Source organism: Choloepus didactylus, chromosome 9, assembly GCF_015220235.1.
Source record: "Choloepus didactylus isolate mChoDid1 chromosome 9, mChoDid1.pri, whole genome shotgun sequence".
Classification (NCBI taxonomy): domain Eukaryota; kingdom Metazoa; phylum Chordata; class Mammalia; order Pilosa; family Megalonychidae; genus Choloepus; species Choloepus didactylus.
In genome coordinates this window covers 59,587,427-59,610,576 of record NC_051315.1, presented here as the reverse complement: position 1 = coordinate 59,610,576, position 23,150 = coordinate 59,587,427, and the positions used below count along the sequence as shown (strand labels likewise).

The 23,150-nt window shown below is 39.4% G+C and overlaps 2 protein-coding genes across 3 annotated transcripts in view; one reads left to right on the top strand and one right to left on the bottom strand.

Annotated features, from left to right (window-relative positions):
* LOC119544302 (myosin-IIIb-like) overlaps positions 1–23,150 on the bottom strand; it is a 256,724-nt gene that overhangs the window by 4,115 nt on the left and 229,459 nt on the right. Inside the window, exon 10 of one of the 2 annotated variants that reach the window (XM_037849676.1) lies at positions 1,211–1,366. In XM_037849676.1, coding sequence (XP_037705604.1) covers positions 1,211–1,366 — 156 coding nt within the window. Of the gene's footprint in view, positions 1–1,210; positions 1,367–23,150 lie in introns of those variants that run through there. The other variant, XM_037849678.1, reaches the window with a different exon arrangement.
* LOC119544304 (Parkinson disease protein 7 homolog) lies at positions 17,113–17,649 on the top strand. Its single transcript, XM_037849680.1, has 2 exons — positions 17,113–17,180; positions 17,289–17,649. The coding sequence occupies exons 1-2, from the start codon at positions 17,113–17,115 to the stop codon at positions 17,647–17,649; spliced, it is 429 nt and encodes a 142-aa protein (XP_037705608.1).

Below are 23,150 nucleotides of genomic sequence, written 5' to 3'. Positions count from 1 at the left end.
TAGCGTATGCTATGATTGGTACCGCTGGGTGCGAGGCAAAGCACTGCAAAGGAGGGCCAAAATAATTAAAGGCCATTTTCGAGCTCCTTGAGAAATATGCCTCATTTGCATAGGGGTTTTGCTCTGCCAAAAACTCCCCTCCCCAGAAAAACAGAGCCACAAACAACTTGGGGAATGAGGCCTCTATTTCCCCCAGCAGGTTAATGCCAAAAGAATGCTCAATCAGCATTCTTCCTCCATCCTTTTGAAAAACAAAGGGAGGAGATGTTGGGGACGATTAAGGTAGCATGTATAAAATCCACCCTCAGCGATGCCGGAGATATGCAACATGACCGCTAGGGCTGATGCAATAGCGGCTTAAGTTGCCCTCAGCCTTCTACGGAAGTGACAGCCGTTTGCGCCTAAGATTCGCACCTAGAGTGCTAGCTTTACTACCTGCCTTCTACCCCAGCAACAGTAGCCACCAATCCTGTGCTAGCCTTACATCTGCCATCCGCCCTAGCAACAGCAGCAGCCAATGCTAGACCGCCACCCGTTCGTACTAGCCACTCCCTCTACCTTAGAGTATATATACCCTGCCTCTTCAATAAAGTTTTGCAGCTTGATCAGAAACCTGTCTTGCTGTCGTTCTTCGTGTCTCTTGTCCCATACCATTCTTCCCTCGCAGGAGCTGGAGCCTCGGCTGATCGTCCCGCGGGCCGGGACAAAAGAGGAAACTGTCTCAGAGCACATCTGAGAAAAAGCCACCAATGTTTAACCCTTAATCTTTCCAAAATCATTTTACAACCTATATTTCTGTCCTCCAATCTGCAACAGCCACGTAAAGACTTTTCATGCTATTTCAGCTGCAGCTGCTTTCATACAGTAACCCTTTATTGGTAAAAAGATCACATTTACATTAAATGTAAGTATATATATTTAATATAATATATATATTTTTAAACTACAGCTAACTGAACACAAGGGCAGAATAAGATTTCAACCATAGTTGTGAGAAATTAGCTATAAAAGCACAAATACACAGCTTGTTTCTGAAGCTCTCTTGCACTTATCCACTGGACATGGAGTACTTAACATCATGTAAATGAAACTATCCAAAATGTAGGGATTTGATCATTATCAGTAACAACACTGGGCAAATCAAAACACATGACATGCTGTTTTTATAAGTAACCCGAGAAAGGAAGTAGAAAGACCTGGAGTATCATACCTGGTTTTAACAACAGGGTTTAGATGCTTCTGATCTCTGAGGACCTCGGCCAGCTGTTTTTGCAAAAACAAAGCCTTTTCCTGGGCTCCTTTAATAAACGGGTGGTCGAGGAGATGGGTGACGGACGGCCGCCTTTCAAAATCCTTAATAAGACACCTGTTTGTAAAAATCAACAAACAATTCAAGGTACAATCTTAGACACCCTGTTCTTTTGTGAATATGAGAGGCAAGAAAGCTCATTTATAAAGCCTAATCATTAGCCTTACATAGCTCCTTCTTTATTAACATACACCAGAAAAATTTAAAATCCTTATTGGCTGAATTAATTAAAATATCACAAATCTATTTCAGTTTTTTTTTTAAGTAAGTATATTGAAAATACGATCAATTTACCATCAATTTAATTTGGAGTACTCAAAACACTGAAAAAATAGATGGGTCAGACTGAATTTTCTATCTGAATTTTCATTACAGACAAATGTTTTCAATGGAATGAAGTTGACTAGTCTATTTATTTTAGAAGCAAACAGAAATTAAATATTATCAGCACAATTAAAACCTAAAATAAGAAATGTCTCATTATTTGATGGTTGGGAATATATGTTTGCAAGGAAAGAAACTAATCATAAAGAAACCTTCATAGAGGAAGTTCAACAATTGATTTCTAATGTCTTTTGAAGAAGCAGAGAAACCTCATAACATGGAAATGCCCAGAATATAATTCAGATGAATTGGAATGAAATTATACAAACAGGGAACAAAAAGTTCATTCAAAATGGCAAAAAATCAGGTTGCATGAAACTCCTCTGTGGTTAATTGGTTAAAACGGCACTGGTGTAGCCACTGTCTGTTTCATATTCAATGCCCATTTCAAAGAAAACAATGATTCAATGCATTTTTCTATATGCTGTGTTATTAAAGATGATTTTGATGCAAAGAAATTTTAGTGAAATTGGATCTGATGAATACCCCTCCAATTACCATCGTATTTCCATTCTGCATAGTTGCCCTTGAGAGGAAGAAATTTCAACCTCTGCCCTTTTAAGCTATCGGGCTTTATTTAGCTCACATTGGAGGCTTAGGCTAAAACCGGATGCCATTCTGCCTACTTCATGAAATGAAAGTTTCCTGTATTACCAATAGTGACTAGCCGGCAACATCTAAAACACAACATACTTTAAATAATGAAATGCACTGACAAATGACAAAAAGTTCAGCTTCACCTTGAACATTTAAGCTGAGTTCTTAAAATAATCCTCACCCTTTGGATTTACAAAAAGGCTTTGCAGTTTTTCACTGCAAATCACTTTCACATACCTCATCTACTAGTTCTAAAATGGGATTCGGTAAATTTCCCCGTCTGTTTTAGAATTAATTCAGGGGATTCCTATCTATTGAAACTGGAGCTTTCAGCTAGAAAAACCAGCAGAACCTAGGTTATCTCTATTCTGCTGCCTGCAGGACTTATAAATACCATTCCTGCCTTGCCATGAGAAGAAATCAATCATTCAATTTTTATAGGTTCAGGGGCCTTTAGTATAATCTATTATTTTTCTTACCAAAAATAAAAAAATCAGCACACTAGCTTAAAAAATCCTGTGTCCATGTCTTCATATCTGCAACCTCCCCTCAACTCCATCTGTATATGTGACTATCAAAGGAAAATAAACGCTAATAACCAAAGCACTTGAAATAAAAAGCAACCCAAGAGGTAGTTATGTGGTAACACAGATGCATGGCCCAGTAACTCCTGACTTGAAGGATGATGTGCAAAACTCCTAAAAAAAAACAGTGGGGTGTTTGGAGAGCTCCTCCTGAAGACAGACATGGTGGTTTCCCACACCCTCTGGGCTACAGAGAGAAAGTGTAAAATGGGAGATTAGGAGTTGCTGATTCCATCTGAGCCTGCCCAGTGAACTTGGGCAGGTCACATTACATCTGTTCCTCATCACTAAATAGACATACAGGTACTGAAGTATTTCCCTAAACATGGAAGAGAGATTTCTTAATAAGTTTCCCATATAATATTTCTCTCCCCTGCCCCTTATTTTATTTAGTTATATATAATTTTTTGCTTTCTTCCTGCATGAGTTATTGAAACTTCATCTGACTACTAGTAGGTGCTCATGGAAAAAGAAAGAAACAGTGACTGGTCTAACGCAACTCTCAACAGTTTGGTGACTAATGCCAACACATCAACTGAGTAAACTCAGGGGGCTGATACTGAAGGTGGGAGGCATGGCAATTAACAACAAAAAAAAATTCATAGCATGTGAATGGGAAAGTAGCCTGAAGCAGATTCTACCTTCCTCCTCCAAATAGGTGCCAGTGCCTCCTCCAAAGTGGGACAGTGGTCAAGGCGAGACCTGGAAACAAGGTCCTTCTGGTACTTCAGTAATTAAACCTCCTTGGATAGGGTTTGAGAGAGACCAGAAAACTCACATTCCAGCCTTATGAAAATAGGTCTCATTGGACTCTTGGGATGCAATTAAAGGTGTTTTATCTTGTTTTACAAATTTAGAATCTAGTGGGGACAGCAAGGTGGCCAATAAGGTTGCAAGATCACTTGGTACTCTGGAGAGTGATTCTCTCTAGATCACAAAAGCAGTAAGAAACGGGGTCTAAATAAAGAAGTAAGAGAATCGGACAAGGAAGAAACAAATAGGTAAATCTGTGGTCTCTTGAAAATGCAAATAACAAAGATGGTGGGCAATCCACTCTCGAGAAGCATAGCTCAAGAGGATCTGTTAGTTCTCTTGGTAAAATCTGAGTGGGTTGAATTCAAACCACAGGATTGGCAAAACTGAAACTGATTTTGTATGGGAAGAATACTAAACAGAGTTGTGACATACCCAATTGCATCAGAGGATTTTTAGGGGAAGGGCATGGAGATCTTGATAGCATAGCCTTATTTTAAATCACTTTTCTATACTTTTTTTCTCATGGGGAGAAAGAGCCAGACTGAAGTTGAATTATTATTTTACTGACAAATATAGGAAAGGATGTCTTGAGAGCAGATATGCAAAGATGTAGCTAAAAGTCATGTTACTAGATATCAGGGCATCAGTAGCATATCATCTCATTTATTCAGCAAATATTTATTGCACAGTACCATATTTAGCCAAAATAAATAAATTAATTAAAATACTATGACCCTTTTCCTCAAGAGTCTACAATCTAATTGGAAAGACAGAAGGACATAAGAAACAGCAAAAGCTAGAGTTTGCACATATAGTTAGGATAAGGAATAAAACAAAAGCATAGGGTGTCAGAACTAAAGAGACAGGTTTTCTATTCTAACTCCTTTTTTTTTTTAATTAGAGAAGTTGTAGGTCTACAGAAAAATCATGCATAAAACATAGAGTTCTCATATATTCTCCACTCCCCCCCCCCCCAGTTTTCTCTATTAACACTTTGCATTAGTGTGGTACCTTTGTTACAATTGACGAAAAAAATTGTAATTATTAATTATAGTCCACAGTTTACAGTAGTCTAACCTCCCTTTTTAAGAGCTGAGGAAACCAAGGTCAAGTCCTGATACTGACAAGGTGACTCCCCCAACTCCACCAGGAGAACCCTCTGTATACTGCTCTGTGTTGTTAAAAATGGCACAGACACAATGAACGCTATAATCCTGGGTGTGGAGGGAGGGAGAAGAGGAATTCTAGTTGAGGAGTGGCTTGGGGAGTGGCTTCTCTGAGCTGTTGAAATTGAACTAGGACCCAAGGGAAGTTTTGGAACTCAACTGAACTATATTGGTGGAGAAGAGGTAGAAGACTGTCTTCGTTTCCCAGCTGCCGTGACAACTACTGCACAATGGGTCGGCTTAAACAACAGGAAGTTACTAGCTCAGTTTCTAAGGCTGCAAGGCTTGTTTCCTCCCTGTAGTGTTCTGGTGGGTTGGCAACCCTTAAGGTTTCTTGACTTTTTAGTCACATGGACTTTTTAGTCACATGTCACATGTCACATGGACTTTTCAGTCACATGTCCTCTCCCTTCTCTTCCAGGTTTTGTTGACTCTGGCTTCCTGCTCCTGCCCTTGGCTTTCTCTCTAGAAAGCCCTCAGTAATAAGATAAAGGGCCAACCTCAATCATTTGGGCCATACCTTAACTAAAAATAACATCTTCAAAAAGTCCTATTTCAATGGGTTCACATCCACAGGATTGGATTAAGACCATGTTGTGCTGCTGCTGCTGTTGTTGTTATGGGGTGCATAACTCAATCTGACACAAAGGCATTTCAAGGTTGGGGAACAGCATCAATAGTGCAAGAAATGGGACAGGCAGGCAGTGAAGCCAGTTTCTCAGAGGCCACCAGAACATTCCTCTTCACCTCCTAAGCTGCTTCCTTTCAATACCCAAGAACAATTTATTTTCTTTAATCCCTTTACCAACTTTAGGGTATATTCTTTATTGCTTAAGCTTCACAATTTGGTGCTAAAACTCTTACTGTTTAAGTTTGCCAGCTCATCATTTTCATCTTATTCTCCTCCCAGGCAAGGATTTAGTGGATGAAGATGGAATTAACTGCTGGATTTTAGAACTCCTGACTGCCTCTATATCCCTTTTTAAAGCAAGTCAGAATCTAACCTGATTCGGTGGACAAACATCTGAAACTAAGGAAGTTATAATACACTTATTCATTTCAGGGTTGCTTAATAAATCCAGAATTGCAAATTTCAGTTGCAGGTTACTTTTCCTTAACTGAGAATTAAGCAGTTTTTTTTTTAACAAGAGAATGCATAAAATGTTGAACTCTAGATAGGAAATGAATACCAGCTAGTGTGAGGTGAATTAGGTGAAACATTAGACACATAAGATGTTCTATCAAGAAAAGAAAATAGTTTCCTATTCAAAGAAGTTTGGGAAACATTGGTCATTATCCAAAAACCAAGTAAATTTGGAGTTTCATAATGCATGTGAGCATATTAAAAAAGTTTTTAGAAGTACTGGGATAACATTTTAATTTTGTTTAAACTGAATTTTCCAAACTTCCTTTGGCACAGACCCTTTTTTGCTTCAGTGGAACCAGGGCCCTGCAAATAGCCCCTTGGAAGCCCTGTTGTAAGAAAGCAGCACTGTGCTTTCAGAACGGGTGGCAGAGTTCTCATGTCAGCTGATGAGGGGACACATGCAGAGCCCCTAATTTTTTATTTTTAAAGCAAAAAGCCCCTAATTTTTGCCAACACATCTGAGACATCTATAGGCTGTTGTTTTATAGAAGACAAAGTGTCTCAAACTAGCAAAAAAATCTTCCTCAAGTTCAATTCTTCCTAGAATATTTTACTGTGGGGAAAAAAAAGTTGAACAATGACTAGATTTAGGGATAATACCTTTTACCAAAATCAAAAGTAATTCTTTCTTTCCTTTCCATATTTTTATCATTTTTAAAAATCTGGATTTAGGTGTAGTTCCCTTTGGGGAAGAGATAAAAGAAAACAAAGAATAAAAAATTTTGACTATGTAAGACATCCTGGATTTCCAAGGCCAAGGTGGGTTGTTTGAATATGATAGGAAGTCTACCAGAAGAAAAAGGAAACAAATTTCAGCCTTTGAGAAACTCAATCCATTAGCTAATTTGAAATTCTACTACCTTCCATCATGCTTACTTGGCTGAAGATTGATTCTCAGAATTCATTAGTGTGACCACATTAAACACAGGTTGTTGCAGCTATTTGCTGCCATCTCCTAGCCTGGATCCTGCTAGAAACAGGCAGAAAAAGGGACATTTCTTGGCAAGAAGCAAGGTCAGACTTGTGCGTTGGGCTCTCTGTAGCTGGCAGTGCCTGCACACTCTGCCTCCCAAACAACGCTGTCGAGACAGCCACTCCATCACTGTAACCCGTCATTTCATAACCAAAAAATCAGTTGCCTGCAAGGGGGAGCTATTTATCAAGAGACAAAGATAAATATTTACAGATGAATGAAACACACTTGATAAAAAGCGCTGAAAAGGCAAAAACTGGATATACTGGCGAGCTTGGTGAGAAAAGCACGAGGGTGAGCAATCTTATTCCACACACTGAGGCAAAAGTAGATCAAAATTGAGGATTTCCATCTCTTTTCATTTCTTTTTTAATGTTCTGCCTTTTAGACTTTCTGCTGTTTTCTGAAGGGCTTGCTAAGTGGATTTTTAAATATTCCCAATTGGAGCAGAATATCCAAATGTGTTTTTATCTGAGCAAATATTTCCTTGCCCTGGGATGCACTGTCCTGCCCTGCAGTTCCTATCATCATCAAACAGAAGCCTGACTGACACAGAGTACTCTACAGCAAGAGGAGAAAAGCCTCCCGAGGATATAGTAATTATAGGTTAAGTACAGAGAACCGTGGTGCTCTGTCTTGGAAGGAAATTTCCATTCTGGAGGACAGGACTATGATATACACAGGCATTTTCCCAAGATGACTAATACCTCAAAAGAAGGCAGGCTAAGCAATTTAACATTGCATATGTTATTTTAGTGAAATATCACCTCTCTGTTGGGTGGGATATTTAATTGCATTTCAGTTTTCATGATGTTTACAAATATTGCATTCAGTGGTTTTAAAGACTCACTAGTGAGAACTGAAATTGCATGATAACATCACACCTGGGGTCTTAACCTGAAAGAATTAAGAGGGAACCAGTCACCTTGTCTCCAGTTATCAATCAGAGGGAATAGTCAGTTTCTGCTAAAAAGAAAAAAAAAAAAGGGCCCTGAGAAGGTGAGACATATAATTTTAAAACAAAAAAGTTCAGTTTCCTTTTGAAGTAGGTAGTGGAAACATTCTACATGGCCAAGTCAGAGAAAGACTGCATGCCTAGAGGACAACAGGGCAGTTGGCATCTTGTCTGAGATGCCAGGGTCAGGAGACCCAGATTCCGGGTTGGATATATAAATGAATTGGCCTGACCCTAGACAAAACCATCAGCACTAAAGGTCCTAAGGGAGTTCAGATGAACCCAGGAAGAAAACAGAAATGGAAGAACATTGTATTTCCTGAAGCCTGAGGTTGGAGGAGGCAACCTGGGCAGAGAAGAACAAACTTTTCTCATCCAGAGGACTCAAAGAAAGTGAAAAAGTGTGGGGTGGTCTGAAGCTAAAAAGATAAAATCTGAGAGTAGGTTGACAGAATCTCCCTCCAGAGTTAAGGAATGTACACCACCTGTATGTAATTGGAGAGAGAGTGAGCCCAGGACTGGAGGGACCCCACTAAGGCAGAGAGCAACAATGTGTAACCCCGTAAAGACCCAGGGTGAAAACTTTGAACACAGGTACTGCTTCACTTAACCCTAGTGTCTCTGATCCTTTGGTCATTAGCAAATATTTAGAAAAGCCCAGACTAACTGGTTGTGTCGTTAGTGAAGGTGTTATGGTAAGAAAACCCTGTCCATTCTAGATCCTCAAGCACCACTTGTCAAGGTTGAAGCTGTGGGAGGGGTAGGGGAGCATGCCTGGAAGGGCAGAAGGAATTAAGCAGAGAGTGTACCAGGGGCAACAGACAGAATCAGTCTGGGAGGAGGAAGAAAGACGGAGCCAAGTAAACATGCTAAGCAAAGTCGGGGGGATGGGGAGGCAGAGAAGTGGGGAGAAGTGCCAGTGGAACCAAAGTCATGAAGCAGGTCAAGATGGGACACAGGTTCAGGGTAAAGAGAAGAGTGTCCCAGGAGAGGCCAACTCAAGGCACACAGGTTGAGGTGGCTGTTTCATTGTTCTTATTGATATTGATTCTTCCCTCTTCTTTTGCAGTTGTGCTTTCAAAGTGTCATATGACAGTTGCAGAAGACTGGGGATAAGTATACTCTCAGGCAGACACAGTGGCAGCCAAGGAAAGTCTCAATTCCCTGGGATGCAGGTGAAACACAAAGCCAAGACTTGGTGTTCTGGAACTAAGACAGTCTTTTAAGGATTGTAATCGATGGCCCCCAAATTACCATCTTCTCTCTGCACCTTGTTTTCTTTGTATATTCTTCTTAGGGTTTTTATAAAAAGCCCTTTACAATTAAACAGATATTTCTCCAGGCAACTCTAGCCGTGTAGTACAGTCAGGGCTACAGGAAAAAAAAGAGCCATTACTCATCAGACCGCTCTAGCAACTAGTTTATTGGACTGTTAGTTTCTGTTCAAATGCTACCCTGTGGTGCAAAGGTTTGGGGATGGTGGGATCCCTGCAAAATCTGAATCCTGTGATTTCTTGATCTCCCAGCCTACAGTATTGCTTTTCCCCAAGAATCTGGGTATTCCTGACTGACTAAGGTGCTGCTGAATCTCCTCTGTAATATCCATAGCACTGCCTCTTGGGCCTCTGGGAGGGGCTGAGGTTGGTAACACATCAAACCTCAGAGGCAGTCAGCAAACCAGATTTGGGCCTTGGCTTCCTTTAGAGACCTTTGCTTCAGGAGAAAATTAAGGAAATATTTGCATGAAACAGTCTAGGAAGGTGAGGGGCAATCCAAGGTCAGATGTGATAGATGGATCCAGAAGGAAGAAGTTAGAGAACATGTGGGTGGGTCAGGGCAAAATAATCCAGAGGTTGGCAGGTCCATTTTTTAAAGGTATTTTTGGTGCCTAGTATTGGGGAAATATTACATAAAGGTTAAGGGCCACAGATTGAGGTCAAATCTTAACTACCTCTTGTAGATATATGATAATATACGTTACTTAAGTTCTCTAGATGTCATTTTCATCATCTGTAAAATGAGGGATGTAGGGAGTAAATGAGATAATACATGTGCAAGTTTCTGATACATAGTGAGCACTCAATAAATGCCAGTCAAACAGGTCAGGCACTATGTGGGGTGCTGAGGGTACAGGAAGTCAGACCATGGTAGGAAGACTGACTGGGCATAATCAATTACAAGTGGAAAGAGTGCTACAAAAGGAAATGCTACTGTGCAATAGCTCCATGAGTTAGATTTGAATAATACTGTGCTTGTCAATTAGCTACTTTCACTAAATGTTATTCCTACGACTGAGGACAAAATTCCTGTTTGATACTATGAGTCCTGATCAGAACCTTCAAAGTAAACTTCAGGGAGGGGAGGGGAACTTTCAGGGTCTAACAATTCAGCAAAAGCAAACAACTTTGGCATTTTCAAGCTCAAGCCTTTGGGCTCTCCTGTTTTTTTTAATATCTGGCTAATTTCTTTGATTTAGAAATCAATTTCCATTTTGACAAATAGTCATGGTCTATTTCTTTGTCCTGACTTAAGTGCCTGGGGATTTGTGAATTCTAATCCTTCCCTTGATCCTACTTGCTACCCTTTCCTGAACTAAATTCACAATTCTTATTTGTATGCATTTTCTGGCAGCCCAGGGCAGCAATGGGCAGTCCCCAGCTATCTCCTTTGAGAAGGAGCAACCTGGTTCCACAATGCATAACTATTACATGTTCAGGACTCCCCCTGAACTTGGGTCAGGCTAGGAGGAATGCAAAACAAACATATTACCTTCATCCTTAAGAAGCTAATAATCTTCTGGGGTCATACCAAACTTACACATGAGAAATATTTAAGGAACAAGATGGGATTGAATTCATCAATTCACTCAAACATTTACTAGATATTCATTGTGAACAGCACTATACCCAGCACTTAGGAGAAATGATGCCCAGAGCAAGACGTCAGAGCGAGATGTTTGATCTCGTGGAATTTAGAAGGAAGTAGTAGAATAAAATGGGCATAAATAATAATAATGCCAGGCTGAAAAGTGTAAGCACTAGAGTAGCTCAGAAGAATCAAACAATTCTAGCTAGAAGAGCAAGGGTTCCAGATGAGAGATGACACTTGAACTGGGCATTAAAGGAAGAAGAGGATATTGACAGAAGAGTAAGGCAGGGACATTCCAAGTGGAGGGGTATGGTAGGAATGGAAGCTCTTTGGTATAAAATTCATGACTTATATGGGAAACAGAACAAAACGGTATTTGTAATAGAGATGGGGGTGAGAATCTGGCCAGGAACATCTTATTCAGAACCTAGAAAGCTTCTGGTGAGCTTGGGCTTTCTTCCTTAGCCACACTGAACTGGAGTTTTTGAGCAGGGAGATAACAAAATTATCTTTAGAAACTAGCACCACATTTGAGAGTAAATTAGAGGGAAGAGAAGGTCCATTTAGGAAGGCATACAGGATGAATTAAGGAGATGATGATGTGGCTGTGAGACTGGAAGAGGAAAGAATGTAGGTTACATCTACAATCAACAAAAGAGATAACCTTCAGTAATGAGAGAAGTCTCATGTAATCAGTTGAAAGCCTTAAAAGGAAAATGATGATTTCAGCAGTCATAAAGAAGAATTTCTATCTCTATTTCAGTCAGCCACCTTCTCCTGGGGAGTTCACTGAATCTTTTTCAGAGTTCCCAACTTGTACTCTGCCCTGTGGAATTTGGACTTGCCAATCCTTATGGTCATGTGAGTCAATTCCTACACTAAATCTCTCAATATTTACATATCTACATATACATAAACATATACATACACATACACATATACACATACATGTATACATATACATACTTTTGGTTCTGTTTCTCTGGAGAACCCTAACTCGGTGCCCTGTTCAGTCTTTTCTTCTCTACTAGTCAATCTTGTCCAGGATCACATATTGCATTTAATTGTCAATGGTCTCTTTAGTTGCTTTTCCTTTTTTTTTTTTTTTTTAAATTGTGGAAACCTATATACAACATAAACATTTCCATCACAGCCACTCCCAAGCATACCATTCAGTGCAATTAATCAGATTCACAACTTTATGATACACTCTCCACCATCCATTACTAGAACTTTCTCTTCACACCAAATAGAAACTGTAGACCCATTATGCATCAACATCCCCATCCTGCCCCTGGTAACCTGTACACGTGTGTGTGGCCCTAGAAATACCCCCAATTACACAGGTACAAATGTTCCCTTTCTCTTAGGAAACAACATTTCCTCATGGTCCCAGGCAGTGCACTGTATGTCCCACAGCCAGCAATTGCTTGCTCCAGGTAGCCAGGACTTGATTGCTGTCCCACAGTGCTCTGTAGGAGAGCTCTGTGAGTTGCCTCTACATGCAAGGCAAGTTCTGGGATGGCAAGTCTGTGATAAGTGTGCTTATTCAGTCCTTCAGATTGCCACTGGGCAGACTGGCAAAAATATACATGTTCCCAGAATGTACACAACGGTTACTTTGCTCCCTCTGAAACCAGGACCAGTGACCCACATTGGGAGAACAGGCCAGGTCTGCACTGAGCCAGTGAGGGGATGGAGAAGGGGTCAGCAAGGGCACAGGAGATCCTATCATTTTTAAATTGCCTTTTTCTTGATTTGAAACATGCCCATTACTGCAATCCTTTAGCTGTTTTCTGGTGCTTTGAGAAAGGTGTTTTTGCCAGTTATTGCTGGTTGTTAAAAGCTGCTTTTGGGGTATGGCACCCTGGAGTGTCTTGCAATTGATTTTTATAATAGTTTTCTTGAGGTATAATTCACATACTTTACAATTCATCCATTTAGTGTATGGTACAATTCAATAGTTTTTTGGTATATTTACAGAATTGTGCTACTATTACACAATTAATTTTAGAACATTACTGTCACCCCAAAAAGGAATCCCTTACCCAGTAGCAGTCATTTTCCTTTCCCCACCAATCCAACTACTCATAGGCAACCACAAATCTACTTTCTGTTTCTGTGGATTTGCCTATTCTAGATATTTCATTAAAAAATTGGTCATTTGTGACTGGTTTCTTTCATTTAGCATAATGGTTTTTGAAGGCTCAACCATTATCAAGTCTTCATTCCTTTTTACTTCTGAATAATATTCCATTTATGGATATACCAAATTTTCTTAATCCATTCATTCATTTTTGGACATTTGTTTTTTTTCCCCCACTTTTTGGCTGTTATGAACAATGCTGCTATGAACATTTGTGTACACATATTTATGTGGACATATGCTTTCTTTTCTCTTTATATATCTAGGAGTAGGATTTCTGTGTCATATGATAACTCTGTTTAATCTTTTGAGAAGCTGCCAGTTGGTTTTCCAAAGTTGCTCATCATTTTACATTCCCATCAGCAGTGTATGCAGTTGATTTTTAATAATTTATTTTGTTCCAGAAATAATTTAAGGCAGTTTGCAACAGCACATGCCTAAAGAAATAAAGGTGTATACAATAAGGAAAGATAAAAATAAGTGAAATAGAAAAGAAAATTAAAGCAAAGGGGAAATTAGGGAAGGAAAAATAGGAATTATCATACTAAATAAAAACCTTTGCTAGAGGTAGCCACAGATTTGGTTCTGAGCTTTCTAGCAGTCAAAATGACAGGGAAAATAGTCTCTTCTATATTCTTAAAATCCATGACATAAAAACAGATCAACTGCCTGGACAATGATGATGATGATGTGATGATGATGATGATGATGATGATGATGATTGATAGTGAGATTAGAGTTTGGCTGCCATGGATCTTAATAGAAATAATTACATGCAATGCCTTGTAATGAATACTATTACCCTTGGGTAATCAAGAGCACTGTAGAGTTATAATACTCATCAATCCCAACTGATGCTTTATATCAAAGAGCCATCTAGTGAAACAATTCTCCCTAGGTAGCCAATATAAGAAGGCATAGAATTCTCTAATCTTAATCCAAGACTAAATCTACCAGCAACCTGATGAATTTTATAGGGTCACGTTCCTTAATATCTAACACATTGAATACAGCCCAAAATGTTGTTGTCAATCCCCCAGAAAGGCAAGCAAAGGAAAGATGGGTAAAGGAAAGGGAGGGTGCCAAGCTACCATGTGCTGTTCCCTGCAAAGAATGGAAAGAAGATTGGTGGAAAAGGTTAGACCAGGAATCAAAAGCAAGTCAGAGGAGGGAGCAATTTAATTTCGGGGTTGGGGAGAAGGCAGGAGAAGAACCAAAGTGTAGTCACCCAAGTAGGTATGGAAACAATAAAACAGCCCAAATTTGCATCTTAAATGATGACAATAATGGTTCCAACTAAAAATTTGGACATAGTTGGGGGGTGGAGGGAGAAAGAAGAAGGAGGGAGATTAGAAAAAGAGAAAAATTAATAACCCAGAGCTACAATAATCTTGTTAGTATTCTGCCTACCTGAATTTAGTGCCCGTTTTAGTTTTTTAGCTGCTAAAACAAAGATTATATGATGAGTTGGCTTAAACAATGGCAAGTTATTGGTTTTGAGGCCAGGAGAAGTCCCAAATTAAGGCATCAGCAAGTGGCATTCTAAGGCTGGCTACTGGTAATCCCTGGTCCATGACTTTTCTGTCACATGGCAATGCACTTGGCAGCTTCTCCTTGCTTTTCGGAGTCCACTGATTTCCAGCTTCTTCCTGTGGCTTTTTCTCTATGTGCCTGAATTTCATTCTGCTTATAATACTCCAGTAATAGGATGAAGACTTATTCTGATTCAATTCGGCCACACCTTAACCTAATCAAAAGGTCCTATTTACAATGGATTCAGACCCAGAGGAAAGGATTATGATCAAGCAGATATTTTTCTGGAGTACATGGCTCTAAGCCACCACAGTGTCCTATCCTTAATGTGTGGCCTTTTGGTAAAGAGTTAAATCTACTACACACTTTTCTGGCTGATTGCCAATCATATCAATATTATTGATGGTATAAGGATCAAATTGAGGAAGATGAATTAAGCCAGGTTTTCATAACAACTAATCACTACTGAATACCTGTGAAGCATTTTGTTTGATAATAAGTAGTTGCAAATGCTTTATGTGGATCAGGATTTTTCACAGCCATTGGCTGTCTTGGTTCATATTCTTGAGGACACAAACCACCACCATGCCTGTCACCTGCAATCCTTTCTCCTTAATTTCTGAGAGTAGAAGCTTCAAAGTGCACAAGGCCCAAATTATTGCTTCAGCTGCTCTTTGGAGAGATGGTTCTTCCTGAAGAAGGGGCCACCCTAGGAAGACAGGAAGTGCTGCTACTGTGTACTTTCAAACCAAGAAACGAACATTTCATCCCCTAGGGATGTCAATCCAGGGTCTTGTTCAAACACTACATTTTCTTAAAATAAAATATTTTTCTCTTTTAAGCAAGGACAAACTGCCACAGAGAGTCTGGGGAGTCCTTAATGCTCCTCCATTAATATGCTGGAGCAGAAAAGCTTCATCTATTACATCAAAGCCTCATCAGAGACCCTAATCCTTTCTGAAAGGAACTCTCAGCCAGCCAGCCTTTAATTTGCTGAATAATAGGCCATCTGATTAATTCTTGTAAAGCAAAGCACAGACATTTCAGGCAATGAATGATCCCAGGGGGTTAGGAAAGAATGGGGGAAAATAGCTCTTATCCCTAGTGTTAGTAGGTCTATGCATAGATTTCTAAATGGTTAGCTTTTGGTTTTCCCTTCTTATTTTCCCCATTTGCCCTCCCAGGGAATATGCTGTTTCCCTGCCCTGGTACTGTGGGATGTCCTGAGCTTTAAGCCACTGTAACTCCATGACACACATCAGATAGGTGATGGAATGACTGTGTCACAAAATATACTCATAATAACAAATCAGTGAACTGCAAGGTTTTCTCAGGGCCATTCACTGATCCACCCTTGCTCTAGGTCAGGTCACTTGTGATCTGTAAAAATGAGGAGGAGAAACCCAACCACTGCGAGAAAAGGAAGAGAAATGCAAGAAAAAAGCAAAACAGAAGGAATAATCCTAGCCGGGGCATTTCTCAAATCTGTTCTAATTTAACAGGAGATGTCTAGCATTAAACAAGGTTGGTTGAGTTTCCAGCTCTGAGAAACTCTTTAATTTCAGAGTTGCTTTTCCTGATATTGTTCCCAAATTTTGGATATACAACACTGTTTAGTGTCTGCATTGCCTAAAGGTATGTGACAAATACCATGGAAAGGAGAATGAGTAAAACATGGAAATCAAGACATCAGGTCAGAACAAAGGAGCACCAAATCCACTTGTTTTTCTGGTGCCTAGGACAAGAATTTCAGCCACAGCTTTGCTTTCTGGAGGATCCTATGCATTTCCTTTTGCTTTTCTGCTCTAATCATGGTCATTTTCCAGCTACAACAATCAAGTCCAAGTGTCAGTACAATATATTCCTTTTGTAAAAATCACCTTCCTGGTGATAGAAAGTCATCTTGTGATTAGTGGATTACCCAGCACCACATATATGTTCAAGTGTAAAAAAGATGCTGTTTTACTCAAGAAAAAAAGTAATACCTGATTGGGATCTCAGATTTCTACAGGAGAAGTAGAGGCTTCTATAATTGACCATTAGAAGAACCAAAAATATTACATTCCTGCAAAGCATTCTTTTTCTCATTTTAATGTAGAAAAGAAACTGTTTTCCCATTCTCCGATGAATGTTTGATAGAGCTATTTTTGTTTGTTTTTACTGAAAGTAGATTTTTTAAATGTTTATACATTTCTAGTAGATATTTTGGATTTGTAACTCAGAACAAGTTTAATTCTTTCATTATATATATACAAAATGAACTATATATACCTTTCAGTTGTGCGGATAGTATCTTTATGAAAACTTCAGAATTATCTGTAAAGTAGAATATATGCTTCACCTAGGACTTAACATTTCACCTCTCCATCTGTGTTAAATGTAAATATATGCTAAAGTATCTGTGCACTAAAAGATACGTAAAAAGAAATTCCTAACTAAGTATTTTACGATAGCCCCAATTTGAAAAGATATTCATCCACAGTAGAATATATAAATAAATTGTGGCTGTCTAAACCATGGAATAGTACACCGCAATGAAAATAAATAACAGCATGGATCTATCTCACTAAGATAACATTGTACAAATCCCAGACACGTGAAATACTTAACTGCAAGAAATGCTTGTTTAAAATTCAGTTACATTGGGTCTTTAGGAAGAGAAGAGGCTTCAGTCTTTAAAAAAAATACAATGAAATGACTTCCAAAAGAGCTCTTGTTATTCTGGCTAAAAGAGCAGAGGAGATGGTGATGGTCAACCTTGTGGATGTCATGAGATGAGCTGGAATTAAAGTCACTGTTGCAGATTTGGCTGAAAAAGAGCCAGTACAGTGTAGCAGAGATGTTGTCATTTGTCCTGATACCAGTCTTGAAGATGCCAAAAGAGAGGGACCATATGATGTGATGGTTCTGCCAAGAGGTAATCTTGGTGCACAGGATTTACCCAAGTTTGGTGCTGAGAGAGAGAGATTGAAAGAACAAGTAAATAGGAAGGGCTTCATAGCCACCGTCTCTGCAGGTGCTATGGCTCTATTGGCTCATGAAACAGGTTTTGGAAGCAAAGTTACAACACACCCACTTGCTAAAGACAAAATGATGAATGGAAATCACTACAGCTACTCAGAGAACCATGTGGAGAAGGATGGCCTTATTCTCACCAGCCAGGATCCTGAAACCAGCTTTGAATTTGCTCTTGCTATTGTTGAGGCACTGAAGTGGCAAGAAGGTGGCTGATCAAGTGAAGGTGCCATTTGTTCTTAAAGATTTGTGCAGAAATATATAATAAAGAGTTAGAGAAATAGAAAAAAAAAAAAAAAGGTTGGTTGACTCTCCACTGCAGGATCCTATTACTGGAGTAGACAACTGTGTACTATGATGACAAGGATAAGTAACAGGTTAGATGGGTCCTGGATTTCATACACTTCTGGGCATTAATAAATCACATACATATTAGCCTTCCTGCTAGTTACATCAGATAATGAGATGAATGACTGAATGAATGACACAGTGGTCAATTATCATATGGATGATATAAATTCTATTGTACTGAGGACATTTATCTCTATTGATCTGGTTTTGCTAACAAGGATCAGAAATCACCAGCCATCCATAACTCTATGATAAATATTCTTATGACAGAATGCCACGAACTCCTGTTTCTTGATAAATTCAGTTAGAGAAATAGAATGCACAGAAATCTGTTTATGTAGGGTTTTCTGTTTGCTTTGTTTTGTTTTGCATTTTTATTTTACTGTTAAAACAATTAAATGAAGACCATGGAAGAAAGCCTATCAATGCCAGACAATTAAACAGTGGTGTGCTGAAGTCAGCACACACAAGCTCCCTAGATATTATTGCTACATTTTCAGGCATTTTGTGAACTGATTGATGCCACACTGGGAGCTTGAAATTGGCCATGGTAGGAATATTCATACCACAGAAGTCAGCAAACACTACAAATCAGTCCCACCCAACCCCAACTCCACCCAGCTGACTTTTAAACATTAACCAGCACATTTGTGGCCTGGAAATCTTGGAAAAACTAACTGCCTGACAATTCTAAAGCACTATCATATGGCTAAAAATCTCTTTTACCAAAACTTTTCTTCTAATTCTTTCTTTCTCCTTTCCAGCCTTCTATTGGATTGATAAAGTTTTCTATAGATCTCTTTTTCCTTTGGCTGATTTAGAAACTAGACATTATTTTTCTCCAGTTTCAGTGGTCACCATTCATGTTTAACATATTTGCTTAACTATGAATCTTCCAGTAAATCTATCCTTATTCAGAGCACAAGAACCTATGCAGCTCACAGTATGAATCACATTCAATGCTGAAATGCTGAAAGATTTCCCCTGAAGATCAGGGACAGGACAAGGAGGCCCAGTATCACCACTGTTATTCAACAGTACACCGGAAGTACTAGCCAGAGCAATTAGGCAAGAAAAAGAGTGAAAGGCATCTGTTTTAGCTTCCTATGCTGCTGAAAGCATATACCATGAAATGAGTTGGATTAACAATAGGAACCTATTACCTTACAATATGAGTCTAAGGAAAATGTCCAAATCAAGACATCATCAAGGTGGTGCTTTCTTCCTGAAGATTGGCTGCCAGTGATTCTTGACTCCTCTGCCACATGGCAAGGCACATGGGGTCATCTGCTGGTCTCTCCCTTCTCTTCCAGGTTTCGTTGCTTTCAGCTTCTTTCTTCCATGGCTTTCTCTCCTTTTCTCTGTATTCATCCCATTTATTAAAACTCCAGTAAGAAGATTAAGACCCACTCTGGGACACACCTTAACTGAAGTAACCTCATCAAAAGGTTCTACTTACAATAGGTTTATACTCACAGGAATGGATTAGCTTTAATAACATGATTTCCTGGGGTACACAGAGCTCTAAACCACCACAGTCAGAGATGGTGAACTGCACTTTACATGCATTATTTCAGTGAATCCTCACTGCTGCATTATGAGGCAGGTTACTACTCAGGAAGCTGGGCCTTTTAGAATTTAAGTGCCTGGCCTGAGGTCTCACAGCTAGAAACTAGCAGAGCTAGGAGTTAATTTCAGGTCTGTTAAACTCTGACATTTGCTCTGAAGCTCATGATGCTGGTATGTATGTGTGTGATTGTGCATTGGAAGCAGAATGTCAGAAGCCACTCCATGCACTCCCCTTCACCTGGAGATTTGGAGAGAACACAAGTCCAGCCACTCAGATACCTCCTCCACTTTTCTGGGTGAACAGGCTGGGGAAATAACAGGTGCTTCTCCTCCTTCTTTCCCTACACTCACAAAAGTAGCATTGTTAAAAATAAATAAATTTATTTATTTATTTGGACAGTTGGAACTGTTGAGGAGGAAGAATATCTTTTCCTGCTGGACTTGAAATTGGGAGGATGTGAGCCACATGGAGTCTTCCTCCCATAGAGTGAAGGCAATAAAGAAAAAGTAGAGAAAAGAGATAGAGATAGAGGTGGTGAAACAAGGGAGAGAGAAAAAAAGAGAAAGGGAGAAAGAGAGAGAGGCTGACAACTATTTAACTTTATTGTTTGGGCCCTTGGACTGGCTGTAATTGAAGCCAAACTCCTGAACTTTTCAGATATACAAATCAATAAATCTCTTTTGTTTAAGCCAAAAAACAAAGAACACAACTAACCATGTAGTAGCTGTCTTCCTTCCTTCCTTCCTTCTTGAAAAAAATACACCCAATGCAAACCATGAACTACAGTCAACAGCAATATTACAACATTCTTCCATCAAATGCAACAAAGGCACCAAACCAATACTAGGTGTCAACAGGGGGGTATAAGGGGCATGGGGTGTTCCCCCCGGAGCAATGAAAACACTCTAAAATTGAACATGGTGATGAAAGTACAACTTCGTGACTATATTGAGAGCCATTGATTGTATACATTGGATGGACAGTGTGGTGTGGATAAAACTGCTTTAATTAAAAAAAGAAAGTTCCCATGAAAGCAGGAGAGAAATGGATTTAACACTATATGTCTAGGGCTAGAGACAACTCTGTAATTTAATTGGAGAGAAAGAGTAAAGAATTGATATGAATGCAGGAATAATTGTAGACATCATGGCAGTAAGCTGAGGTAATTAAACCACTTAATTAATCTGTATAGCAGAGGCTATCCTATCAGTTGAAAATGATAGTAAAGGTGAGAATGTGTCATATTCAAAATGTATGGAGAAGGTCTGAAGAACTAATAGGGCTTAGATGAATGATTTAATTAGTAAGATATAGTGGGATTGCCACTGCACATTTGAAAGTTATTGGGAGATATGAGTCTATATTTAGACCAGGATCAACATGCTGTCCATATGCTATGTCAGATGTATCCATTGGATAGGGAGGTATTGTGGAACAAGACTGGTTTCTTGATGTGGTAAAGGTTGGAATGGACATGAAAATTGTTGGTTCTTGGTAAGTATATACGTTAAATGAATAAATGTTGATGATATTGGGCAGTAAAAATGAGGAGGTGGGGTGCTGATGATCCAGAAATTGGGTTCCCACGGGGAGTAATTCTGTGAACAAGCCAAAAGGAAAGAAAGTTGTGATTACAGGGAGGGGTCTCTGATTATGATATGAGAGGTGACTTTTCTGGTAAAACTTAGGTGTGCTACATACCCCTCAAGGTGAGCATATTTAAAAATTTAAGATTGGAGACAATACAACATTCAAATTTTAGCTGGGTCATTTCCTAGCCATGTAATTTTGTCATATTACTAAAGCGTCTGAATTTCTGTTCATGTCATTTTTTTTCAAGGGGTAATAAAACATAATTAGATGGGTTATTGTAAGGTTCAGTTAAGTGAATATATGTAAATGCTCAAGAAGAGTCACATTAATAAAATCACTATTTTTTTTCTTTTGCTAGACCTCAGGTATAAGGGGATGAGTTCATTTTACTTCTGTTTATGAAACATTGTCATTATTTCTCTTTGATATACACTTAATCAATAGGGTGAATGAGTTGATAGGTTTTGGGATTAGGCAAAGTATTGCATAACCCTTTGAACACCATAAAAACTCAATTATTTTCATTGCTTCATTGGTAAAATAGGGATATTCTTTTCTTTATTAGCAGTAGTGTCCACAGCCTTCTTGCTTTTCATTCCTGGAGAAAACAGAGGTCTCCCACTTCTCTTATAGCACGTTGCAGTTTCCTGTGGGTAGTGCTTGGAGATAGTCAAACTACAGTAATGTTGTAGGATGCATGACTGCTGGGTATAGAAATGTGGACAAGAGTAGAGTCTCAGGGTTTCTTTCTTCCTGCTGTTTTTCCTATTTAGTGCTTGTACTATCTGTGAGTGAAAACCCAGAGAGGCGATAGCTAAGCTCTTAGGAATACAACCACAGGTGAGTAGGGACTTGTAATTTCTCCTGAAATACCTAACAGGTATTGAGCTTCCCATATATACAACTTCTTTTCCACATCACTGTGAGGTTTGCTACTTATTCTTCCCTGGACATTGGCAGGGATGAGATGGCCCTCGCTGAACCAGCATGTCCATGTTTTAGGAATCAGTCACCTTTGAGGACATAGCTGTAGACTTCACCCAGAAAGACTGGGTCCTGCTTTTTTCCATGCATTTCAGAAACTGTAGAGGTGAGTGGGCAAAATGAGAAGGGTTAGGAGGGACCAACGGTCATTCTGATGCAGATAATGGTAGATCAGGTGTGGGTTCTTTCTTGGTTGCTTTTAATATATGAAAATGACACCAAAACAAATCCTCCCTGGCAATCACATTGGTTACTCCTCTCTGACAACCTCTGCCTCCTCCTCTTCATCCCCCCCCCCAAAAAAAAACTCTCTTTCTCCATGCCCCATTTCCTTTATTTCCCACCACCACTTTTTCCACCATCTGGCTCAGAATTCTAGGGAAAGTTTGGAAAGGAGCCACTTTTTTTTTTTTTTTTTTTTTAATCATCATTTTATTGAGATATATTCACATACCACGCAGTCATACAAAACAAATTGTACTTTCGATTGTTTACAGTACCATTACATAGTTGTACATTCATCACCTAAATCAATCCCTGACACCTTCATTAGCACACACACAAAAATAACAAGAATAATAATTAGAGTGAAAAAGAGCAATTGAAGTAAAAAAGAACACTGGGTACCTTTGTCTGTTTGTTTCCTTCCCCTACTTTTCTACACATCCATCCATAAACTAGACAAAGTGGAGTTTGGTCCTTATGGCTTTCCCAATCCCATTGTCACCCCTCATAAGCTACATTTTTATACAACTGTCTTCGAGATTCATGGGTTCTGGGTTGTAGTTTGATAGTTTCAGGTATCCACCACCAGCTACCCCAATTCTTTAGAACCTAAAAAGGGTTGTCTAAAGTGTGCGTAAGAGTGCCCACCAGAGTGATCTCTCAGCTCGTTTTGGAATCTCTCTGCCACTGAAGCTTATTTCATTTCCTTTCACATCCCCCTTTTGGTCAAGAAGATGTTCTCCGTCCCACGATGCCGGGTCTACATTCCTCCCCGGGAGTCATATTCCACGTTGCCAGGGAGATTCACTCCCCTGGGTGTCTGATCCCATGTAGGGGGCAGGGCAGTGATTTCACCTTTCAAGTTGGCTTAGCCAGAGAGAGAGGGCCACATCTGAGCAACAAAGAGGCATTCAGGAGGAGACTCTTAGGCACAAATATAGGGAGGCCTAGCCTCTCCTTTGCCGCAACCGTCTTCCCAAGGGTAAAACTTATG